Source organism: Urocampus carinirostris, chromosome 15 (assembly GCF_059441175.1).
Source record: "Urocampus carinirostris isolate Australia breed hairy pipefish chromosome 15, RoL_Ucar_1.0, whole genome shotgun sequence".
In the NCBI taxonomy this organism is placed as follows: Eukaryota; Metazoa; Chordata; class Actinopteri; order Syngnathiformes; family Syngnathidae; genus Urocampus; species Urocampus carinirostris.
In genome coordinates, this window is record NC_142363.1 from 8,644,105 (window position 1) to 8,655,872 (window position 11,768).

Sequence of the window (11,768 nt, forward strand, 5' to 3'; positions counted from 1 at the left end):
AGCCATGTAAGGCGCTAGCCTGCTTATTGAGGGTATTAGGGGTTCAGTGTCTTACCCAAGGACACTTCGACATGTAACACGGAGCAGCCGGGATTCGAACTACGATCTCTTGATCCCAAGACGAGCGCTCTACCTCCTGAGCCCCTGCTAAAGAAGAAGTTTGCAGGTCCAGAATTTTATCTCAAAACCATATGTGCTTATGAAAAGAGCCACATCTGCATATTTTCCCAATCCCTGCTGAAGGTTCATTGTTTGCCTTCAAATGGGTTGGGGGTTTGTAAAAGACATTCATTTGTATTAATATTGAATGACTCTACAGTTCATAAAACGTTATTGTCTTATTAAATGTTTTGTATGAAAAGAAGTAATTATCTGTCAAAAAAAGCTTTTGTGCCTCAACAGGCTGTCTCTTCAAACTTGTGTGTATACAGCATTGCCAAATGATTTTGAATGAAGTTCTTAAAAAGATTAAGGAATACTTTTGTGTGTAACTGTGCATTTAAGTACATTGATTTTAAAAGAATAAATACATTACCTGGTGAACCAGCTCATGAGCAATAACACTGGCGACTCGCTGCTTATTATAGGAAGACGATTGTTTCTCATCATACAACAAGTTGGTCTCCCTGTAGGTGATGAGTCCCCAGTTTTCCATTGCACCAGTGCCAAAATCAGGTATCGCTATCTTATCTATTAATCACAAACACAACATGACTGCAGCATTAAATTATTGAGCATTTTATTTTCATTATTTTTATACAAGTAAATATTAGAGAACAGTGTTGGGAGCATTGATGGAGATGTTACTTTAAAAGGTAATTAATAATAATAACTAAGCACTTCGCCTAAAAAGTAACTTAATTACTCGATAGTTAAAGTAACTAGTTACCAGGGAAAGTAATTATTTCCGTTACTTCAAAAAGAAGAAGGTATTGCGTGTCAAAAAATTTGAAATTTTATGAGCAAATACGATACACCGCGTAAACTCGTAGAGATGAGAATTCTGACTATTTTTAAAGAACTGTCTTTTTCGGCTGTATGACATGCAACCACCTATTTTCAAAGTAACAGAAATAGTTACTTTGCCTGGAAACTAGTTACTTTAACTATAGATGAATTCAGGTATTTACTTAGTTACTTTTTGGAAGAAGTAGTGATTAACTCTAACAAATTACTTGTTTAAGGTAACACGCCCAACAGTGCTGGCAAATAAACAAGAATTACAAATGTTACCCAGTTTTGGGATGGAGTAGCTCATGTTGAAGTATTCCTCAAAGTAATCAAAGATGATCTTGGTTATGTCAGCAGCGTATTTTGCAGTTGGTATCTGGCTCGGCTGGGTGTAAATTCTCAACTAGGAAGAAAAAATAAATTATTCCTTGGTACTCACTTGTAAAGAAAGTGGTAAGTGTTGTGCTAAACTCACTGGAATTCCTCGGGCAGATATTCTTTCCACATGATGGAACTGGTGCACGGCAAAACATACTAAATAGGTACTCATTGGAACGGACTTCTGGAAGGAGGTCCACTTTTTATTGCCAGGCAGCACCTCAGAGACACTCTGACAGTGACAGACAGGGCCAATGAATAATGAGGTTAAAGTGCATCCACGGGCGATTTTAGCTTCAGAGCTTTGGGGGTGCTGAACACCCAGATCAGGGCGCGCAAACTACGGCCCACCAAACAAAAACGGTCAAAATATCATGAAGTGATTGTTATAATAGGAAATTTGATACCCGTAGTGCAGTGGTTAGCACATTTGCCTGAAACAAAGAATGTCCCTAGTTCAAGCCCAGGTGGAAACATGTTGGCATGGAGAGGGACGGGCGCCAGCAGCCTGTATTTGCCCAAGACACACCGCAGGAAATGGTGCCCCTACAACCCAAGTGGTTAAGGGATCCAACCAACCAATAAAATTACTACTAGAATATTAATTTAATACAAAATATTATTACAGAAATAAACCGACAGAAATACTACACAAATTTAACTACATTCATATTAAAATACTTAACAAATTCTGCAAAGATACTAGTATGGAAATACTATAGAAAAAAACTACAGTAATAGTACAACAAAAATTATACTTTGGAAATATGACAAAAATACTACTGTAGAAATACTACAAAACACTTCAAAATAAAAGTAATGCTTTAAAAATACAACTGAAGTACTAAAAATTCTGACTGCAGAAAATATGACAAAAATACCACAAAAATACAACCCAAGTAATACTAAAAAAATACGAAGTATAAACTACAAAGATTCTACCATGGAAATACTACAAAAATATTACTATAGTGTGAGTGCGTGTGTGAAAGGGTAAGTGTGAAGCACATTGTAAAAGCGCTTTGGGAGGTCTCCAGTGACTTGAAAAGCGCTATATAAACACAGACTATTTACTATTCACCCCTGCACTTCATTCTTTCTATAAGTAGTTGCAAACCTCTAGCGGCATGTTGGACAGAGCGTCATAAGCCATGTCATGAAGAATGGCTATTTTAAAGGTGGCCTTTTTATTGGGCTCATCAAAGCAGGGAAATGATTTCCTGGCATCTGTTGGCTCGTGATCAGTCGCCGCAATCTTTCTGATAAGATAAAAACACAAGTAGTCTATTTTAGAGGACAGCAGTGTTCTTCAACCGGTGTGAGAAGTTGACCAAGATTACCTTTGCAAAAAAATATCACGCTTGTTAAGTATCTTTGATTTCTTCAAGTCATCAGCTGAGTAACTAACATTCATCCATATCAGTAGGTGGCGGCAGATTGCTTTTATTATTATTCTTTTTCTATACTAATCATATGCGCATGAGAAGGTACAGGAATATCTATTTAATCTTTTATTTTATTTGAAATAAAAATGATAAGGTTAAACTAGACACTCAAAATAAGGAGAGAAGACATCAATGGATTTCGAACTTGCAAGGAGATCAGGGAGAGAAGCCTCTCAAGTAAGGAAGTCCAACCTGCTCCAAAGGCCTTCTACTGAGCTTTTTATTTTTATTAAATGTTCATGTTTGCACATGAAAAATACCAATAACATATAGAATACTGTAAAAACCTTGCACCTGATTTGGCTGATTTATTTTATTTCATTAATTTCTTATTGTACGAAAAAAGGAAGAAATATAGTAAATGAGATTCCTCTGGCTGATACATTTTGTTCATTTTAAGTCTTATTTTTGTCATAATTCGAAAACCCCCAAAAAAACAAAATGACAGCAAAATTATACAACGAAAATGGATTATAACTTGTACTACCCCGTGAACCACAATAACCACAAAAGTTAAAAAAAAAAAAAAAAAAAAAAAAAAAAAAACTATACTGTCAATTAAAGCAATAATGGAATTTAAGCTAAAAAAAGACTACGACATGAAACTAGCACCAGGGATTAATTTTTAAACGTTTTCGAAGGACAGTGTACATTGAGATTTTTTTAAATCAAAAAAAGGTTGTAAAACACTGGTATTCCAAATATGTTTTTTCATAATATACAATTTTTTTTATATATATATATATATATATATATATATATATATATATATATATATATATATATATATATATATATTCTGTATATACAATAGTATATCAGCATATTCTAATAAATTTCGAAGATGCATTTTGAAGACAGCCTATATTGTCTTTGTCATCCTGAGCTGTGATGTCATTGGAGGAACACCTGCACCCTGGAATGCCAGTCACCATATTGTTCTACGCGTTCAATAGTCGAAAGGTAAACGACGTTTCTATTTTCCAAGCAGAAATGAGCAGTATGCAGGCCTCAGATGTTGTGTTAATGGGATTTTTGTGTTACTTCAATGGCATCACCGCTCTAAGATAACAAGCCAGATGGGTCAACTTTGAGAATACATTTTCCGAGTCCCCAGGTGCCTGGAAAATTGGCACCATAACTTTGAGAAGGAACACTACATGTTATGTGCCTAATTGAAGAAAAAGAATATAATATCATGGAAAAAATAGATTTGCATAGGGGCATTAGGGATATAACACTACCAACTTTTCAACACACTCACATTGTCCTCACTAACGTCCAAGCATATGGTTGGCTATGAAAGAAACTGCTAATACTTGCTGCTAATGTTGTGCTAGTCGGAGGAACTCAATGTTAGAGCCACCAGTGGCAGGCCGTGCATTTCAGACCTAGGCCATTAGTAGTGCTACATCTGAATCAGTCCCAACCACAATAACTATTTTATGGCTACAGCTACAGCACATTTTTAAAAAAAAGATCAATACAAATTTTACCTCATAAAATTGTGATTTCATTTAGCAATACAGACACATTTTACTCACCAAAACTCGTCTTTATTCGTTCACAAAACCCATCCCTATTTCTTTCCCCAAGAAGTTTTCAATTACTTTGTCGTACACTTATTCGCTTGTTTCAGTTCCATTAAGACGTTTTTTTCTGTCCCCATCGACACTCATGCTAAAAGCCTGTCGGGTTCTATTTCTGGTATCAGTTTTAATTTGATTTAGGGTTGAAAATTCTATTTTATGGAAGCAGTGGTCACCTGGTATCGTTTTCATCACCTTTTCGTTGGGATACTATGGTTACTGCCTCTGAGCCAATCACAGTTTGTAAAACTGCTGACATTTCCTTACGGCTGCTAGAAGGCCCCGGCTTCGCCAACTCGAAGTTTTATTGGCTAAACCAACAGTTTTATCCACACTTAAGTTACGCCTCAGGGCCTGCAGAACTGATTGTAAAGGCCTCCAGGTAGATTTTTGACCCTGGCAACAATATTCAACAAGCTAAAATGGTGTTGGTTAAATGCTTAAATATGAAAGCACACGTCTGAAAGCAGCGTAACCAGGGGAAAAGCAATTAAAGGAAGCTGGTGGACAATTTTGAACTATTTAATAAGTATTCATACACCAAAAAAGGTATTTATTTATGGATATGATTTATAAATATGAATTGACATCACGTGATTCAGATATTTTTAGGCCAGCAGAACAAGCCTTGCAAGCTCTGACAACTCGCAACAGTAGACAGCGCTAAAGCTAACAGCTATTCGTTAAAGCTCAATATGTGCTACGTTCAGGCTGTTGATGGATAAAAATCAAAGGAAAGTAATAAAGTCAATACAGATTTTCAATTGCATTTAGCCTGGCAATCAATTAGGTTAAACTATGCCCTTGAGAAAAACGCATCATTACCCTCGCTCGGTTGCTTGGCTGTAAATGATTGACAGTTGTGACTGTTAAAGAGTATTTAGGGAATGACCATCCTGGAAGTTTGCATCCACCCGCAACGCCACTTAACCAGCTCAATTCACGTCATACCAGGTAAATACATCCATCCATTATCTTCAATGCTTATCCACAGTACGGTTGAAGGGGTGCTGGAGCCCATCCCAGCTATCTTTGGGCAGTGGGCAGGGGACACCCTGAACTGGTTGCCAGCACAGGGCAGGGCACACAGGGACCGATAACTCACTCGCTCATTCACGCCTGACAAAATGTCACATCACACAGAGTGACTCAGTTAAAAATTTAGGTGACATATTTGACCCTGATCTATCCTTTGAAATGCATGTAAAGAAAATTACTAGAACCGCTTTCTTCCATCTTCGTAACATTGCTAAAATCTGTTCAATACTGTCTCAGTCGGATGCGGAAATTATAAATCATGCGTTTGTTACCTCCCGTCTCGATTACTGTAATGCACTACTCTCTGGTCTCCCGAAGTCTAGAATCAAGTCTCTTCAGCTTGTACAAAATGCCGCAGCGAGGCTTTTAACTAGGACAAAAAAGTATGATCACATAACACCGATTTTGGCTAACCTGCATTGGCTCCCAGTTAGCCTAAGATGTGATTTCAAGGTTCTCTTAGTATTATACAAAATCTTACATGGACTTTCTCCCTCTTATCTTTTAGATCTGATTTGCCCCTATGTCCCGGTCCGAAGCCTACGATCTGAGACTGCCGGTCTTCTGGTGATCCCAAGAGCAAAGAAGTGTTCTGCTGGTTCAAGAGCGTTCTCCATCCGGGCACCGGTGCTGTGGAATGCTCTTCCCCCTGAGATCCGATCTGCAGCCTCAGTGGAAATGTTTAAATCTAAGCTTAAAACTCACTTCTACTCCATAGAATATGAATAACCTACTCTTCTCGTCGGCTGAAAAATAGTCTGTGTAATATAGTGTAATAATCTGTGAAGCCCTTTGAGACTCTTCGTGATTTAGGGCTATACAAATAAAAATGACTTGACTTGACTAGTAATGTGGGAGGAAAACGGAGTTCCCGGAGGAAGAACTTGCAAAGTCCGCACGGAGATGCCATCTGCTGGACTTGAACCCTGGACCCCTGCACCATGGGGCTTTGCACTAAACACCTATCCACCCTTTTAAAATTTTATAAATATTCGAATCATATTTCCTGTGTTTTACGGCGTTTGGATAGAAATGTAAAGTTTATTTTTTGTCTTTTATCTCTCTTTTTTCTTTTGTTATTGTATTTTTCATTTTGTTTAGTTTTTTTCCATTTTGGTCTTTTTTCTTTATTCTTTGTCGTTATAAGTCATTCCACAAAAAATGTTACATGATAATTGGTAATGTAGGGATTAAGAGCAACAAAAACAACCTGAAAAGCCATTTGGGACCCGGAGTAGCCGAGCCGAAAAATCCGGTTCTCTAAAGATGTCCAAATTCCCTTCTCTACGAGTAAGTGTGTGTTTCATATTTGCTCAGAAAATATTCATTCTGTGACATACAGCAATTTCTTTTTAGAGAAACAGAAATGATTACTTTCTCTTGTAACTTGTCACTTTTATTATAAAGTAATTCAGGCACTAACTCGGCTACTTTTTGGGAGAAGTTGTGAGTAACTATGACTAATTACTTTTTTGAGGCAAAGTGCCCAACACTGGTAATAACATAGTAACAACCTAATGCTAACATAAATCGTTACAGTATTTCAGAAATGCATATCAAAATGGTAGACAATCAGTAACAAAAAGTAGCTTAAAAGGTTGGTGACCCCAGGTTAAGATATGATTAACATGTTTTTATTTGCGGTGAATGTTAATAAAAATTTATGTTTAAGTATTGCCATATGAATTTGCAAACAAAATCCAAATTAAAAATTTCAACATGTTTATTTTTAAAGCAAAGGTTTGAATTTCATGATTAATCATCTGAACCAATACACATGGAAAACTGTGAATTAGAACAAGGGTCTCTCGCCCACTGAGAGGTTCTGAAAATAGCTCATCAATGATGGATCATTGTGATCTTCTAATAATTGTTTTTTCTAACATGAAGTTTTATTCTGACCTCACTTCTAATGATACAACCTGGTAATAACAGAGTAACAACATAAGCACCTCTAAAATGACAATTTATCGTGTTATAACTTCAAAATGGCAACCCTTTGTGCTTTTCAAAAACAAAAAGTATCTCTCAGATATAAAGAGCTTGGTCACCCCTGCATTAATTATGAGTGAAATGTCGGCGAAAACCCCAATAAACTCCACTGATTATCAGTTGAAAAAGAATGCGTTTGGACTTACTTGGTAATATTGTCTTCTGAGTAGATAACTCTATAAAATCCCACCAGGGAGCCGTTCAGCCAACCTTGGAAATTCAGACTGAGCACATAAACTTCCCCAGAGCTGGTGACAGCCAACTCCTCTGAAGCCTCCACCACAACATACTCCTGTGCCTCATATTCAAAGCAACTCTTTACCGATACGGGCTTCTGCTGTCCGTTCTTGTCCAACAATTTCAACCTGGGTAAGTCACGGACATAGGTTTCTCTGATGTGGAGCCACAAATGGCGAGTCGGCTTGCTGACTTCCACATGGATATCCACAGTGCCCGTATAGATATCATCAACAAGGTCTGGTTCCAGAAGCAAGTCATAATGGGTCGGTTTCACGTAATCGGGGAGACGGAAATTCTTCCAATCGCCACTGTTGTCTGTGGTAGGTTTGCAGGGACCCCTGCCAGGTGAAGGGGTCGGGATAGGTTCTGTTGTTGGGGCTGGTGTAGACTGTGTAGTCACTGTAGTGGTTTCAGACCTGGAAAGGCCCACCCCAAGACCCACAGCCAAAGAGCAGACTACCACTGTCGCGCACAATATGAGCAAATGCTTCCCACGGATGCAATATTGCTTCTTCTCCTCCTCCTCCATGTCCATCCTGGTGACCATCATCCCAATCTGATGTCAACAGAAGATAGTATCTCCTCAGGTTCAACAGTGAAGTTGTAACGGAGGGTTAAGGTTCTTGGTGTAAATTGATCTTCCACTGTCCTCTGTGGTGCTGAGAGGTGGAGAAAGAGAAATCGGGGAGGGAAATCCCACAGTAGTACGACACACACTGCAGCAGTTGGAAACGCCTCCTTTTGTGACTCAACTCAACTTTATTTATAAGGACCTTTAAAACAGGCACAGCTGAAGACAAACTGCTGCACACAAATCAAACACAGTCAACAAATTAACCTCAAGTAGACCATAAAATAATAAAATCTCTTCACAAGTATGGAAAATAATAAAATAATAAAACAGGAACAAAGTATCATGCTGGGTCAACAGCCAAGGTATAAAAAGGTGTTTTAAAAATGGACAGCGATGGAGCCTATCTGATGCGCAAGTGCAAATTATTTGGGAGGAACAACAGACAGGGTTCGTACGGGTGCTGGAAATCCTTGAATTGTATTGTTGTTTTCAAGATCAGAAAAATGCTTGAATTTTGGGTGAAGTGCTTGAAAATGCTTGAAATTGTTGTCATTGCCGTTTTTCTTGGCACTCTAGGGACCACGCAATAAATTAAGATTTTTTTTTTTAACATATACTTTTTTTTAACTAGGGGTCAGGAGCCTTGTTGTCTCTAGTTCAAAGCGGCGCTGCCACGAGCGGCTGCCTTTTCCAGCAGCTGCCCTATTGTTTTATTGTCTTTTTCTTTTTTTTCTTCCTGTTTTGACAACTACACTATGGATTACTTCTATCCTATGGGACATGGGTTTTAGCGCACAAAAAATGCGTGTATTCAAGGAATTTCAACTCCTTGCCCTGAAGAATTCTCGTGCCGGCGTGATGAAGGGGCCTATCGTGGAAGAAGAGCCGGAGCTAGCGAAGCGGCTAGCGGCGTTATAAGTCTTCGGTACCATCCGTAATCATGGTAAATGCGAACTCACGACCAAATAAGATCATCGAGTGCTGGTGGAAAAAATCGAAGCGCACAGGGAGCGCAGTTGCTGTCTTTTGCGGAAACGTGGCTCAGGTTTAGCATTCCGGACGCTAACGTGTAGCCACCCGGAGCTACCCGGAGCTATCCGGCTTCAACGCCGCTAAACAGAGACACGAAAGCCGGGGAGAATCGGAGAGGAGGCGGACTTGCTAACATGAGGTGGTTTATCCCTGGATTTTCACAAAGAAAAGTTTTCCATCTGCCGCAGGGATGTCGAACTTTTGGACTGGCGTGACGTCATCCACTCCGCTACAAGCACCCCTAGGGCCTCATGTTAATCTGTTAATAAACAATGGGGTAGACTGCTGGAAGTGTGAATTTCCCTATGGGGATGAATAAAGTATCTATCTATCTATCTAAGAGCAATTAAATAAAAATATTTGTATTTTATTTATGTCACGGTTGCCCATTGCCCCCAATTGGCGCTGCCCGTTTTGCGCCAGCAGCAGCTCGTTGACCGATTGGCTTCCCTCCTATTTAGGCTCAGTGCTCTCACTCACCCTTTGTCAGTCCGTCAACGAACCACTGCACTCGCAAGATGTGTGTTTTGACTCTGTCCAGTATCCTGCTTGTGTATCCTGTCTGGTATCGATTCCGTCTATCTTGTCCTGTCTGATACCTTGCTACAATCTCCAGTATTGGGTATATTTCCCGTCTATCTCGCTCCTGTTTGATATCAGTCACCAGTCTCCAGCATCTGGTATCGTTCCCGTCTATCTTGTCCTGTTTGATATCGGACTCCAGTCTCCAGTGTCTGGTATCGACCCCATCTGTCTCGCCATGTCTGATACCTTGCTACAATCTTCAGTATCGGGTATCAACCCCGTCTATCTCGTCTTGTTTGATGTCGAACTCAGGTGTCTGGTATCGATCCCGTCTGTCTCTCTATCTCTATCTGTCTCCAGTCACCTGTGTCTGATATCAATCCTGTCTGTCCCGTCTGGTATCGACCACATAAGTCCGGTATCTGCTTGTGTAACTGGTATCGATCTCGTCGGCCTCTGGCTTCCTGTCGTTCCACGCCAGACTTCTGCCTTACTTCTTCCGCCCAGCAATCGCCGAATCACTGGCGTTTGTGTTAACATGCATGACTGCCCCATTCCCGTAAAACAAAGCTTGTGTGAGAAACGTTACGCATCTGGGTCCACCTCCTGTTCTGCTTCTGACAATTTACTTTTTCAATAATCACAGTGTATATTTTAACACAAAATTCAAAAATAAAAGAATGCCAAACTCGCTGTCTCGACAAAAGCTAATTCTTCAGAGCAGTTCATTTCACTGTGTTTCGTCTAGTGATTTCCGATAATACATTAAAAATAATAATAATAATATTGGAGCCCCATATCGACAAATATCCCACTTCAAATGTTTCTCAGTGACTTAAGATAAGGGTTCGTACGGGTGCTTGAAATGTTTGAAAATGCTTGAATCTTAAAATTGTGTTTTCAAGTCCAGGTAAATGCTTAAATTTTGGTTGAAGCGCTTGAATTTGCTTGGAATTGTTGCTATTGTCATGTTTCTCAGTGGTCTGGCTCTATAGACCACACTTAAAATAATAAATTACATTTTAAAAAGTGTGTTTAAAAATGACGCTGACGCGCCTGCTTTGGTGGCTTGTCATTATGGTGTTGTCATGTGAAGCGCCCCACCCCCCCCGACCCCCCCACCCCCCCGTATGATAGTGACAAAATATCATTAGACGTAAAAAAAAAGTGGATAGTCTCCTGAAATCATTTCTAACCCTTTTCGGAATCGATTTGTTTTTAGTATTATAATAAGAGAGAATGGAATTTTTTTGTAAAATAAAAAAAACAAGTTTATGGTACTTTTATTTGTCAAACAAGTTTTTGAGCCTGTAAACAGGGTTTCATCCTTGGGTTTCAGAGTATAAAAGCGTATTTAGAGAAATTAATAAATAAAGGTTTCTCCTTCGTGGACTTAGACTACTGCGGGCCCAAAAAAATGAGGGATTACAGTACCTAAAAAAAAACACTGTACAACATTGCAAAGGTTGGAAACAGGATTGCCAAACCATGACATCAGAACCAGTAGGACGCCAGGTCACACGGTTTAAATCTGACAGTAAATTGATAATAATAACAACGTTAATATTAAATGCTTATGAAGACCCCCCCACTCTTTACATGTGTGACAGTTAAATAAAGCAAACTTTAGGGTGGGATTTTACAAATAGAAATTTTAATTTGAAAGCTCGAAACAACATACAAAAATAGACAATTGAAGCAAAGGCTCACACGACAATGTGGAAAATAAAAATGAAAAACAACTTGAAAGTAGTCCTTTCAACAATCTTATCGTGTATTTCTGATATGTTTTCAAATGTTTTGATGTCATCCATCCATTATCTGCACCGCTTATCTTCAGTAAGGTCACGGGGTTGCTGGAGCCCATCTCAGCTATCTTCAGGCAGTGGGCAGGGGACACCCTGAACTGGTTGCCAGCTAGTCGCAGGGCACACAGAGACAAGAAAACTCACTTGCTCATTCACACCAAAGGACAATTTGGACCGGCCAATTAACCTGACATGA

General features: G+C 39.1%; 1 protein-coding gene across 1 annotated transcript in view; it reads right to left on the reverse strand.

Moving 5' to 3' along the window:
* The window catches only part of enpep (glutamyl aminopeptidase), a 38,153-nt gene extending 29,970 nt beyond the window's left edge, over positions 1 to 8,183 (reverse strand). Inside the window, exons 1-5 of the mRNA XM_088354375.1 lie at positions 7,540 to 8,183; positions 2,447 to 2,588; positions 1,427 to 1,561; positions 1,234 to 1,354; positions 536 to 690 (exon numbers count right to left, since the gene is read on the reverse strand). Of these exons, the coding sequence (XP_088210501.1) occupies positions 536 to 690; positions 1,234 to 1,354; positions 1,427 to 1,561; positions 2,447 to 2,588; positions 7,540 to 8,183 (1,197 nt within the window). The remainder of the gene's footprint in view (positions 1 to 535; positions 691 to 1,233; positions 1,355 to 1,426; positions 1,562 to 2,446; positions 2,589 to 7,539) is intronic.
* Between the last annotated feature and the right edge of the window lie 3,585 nt (positions 8,184 to 11,768).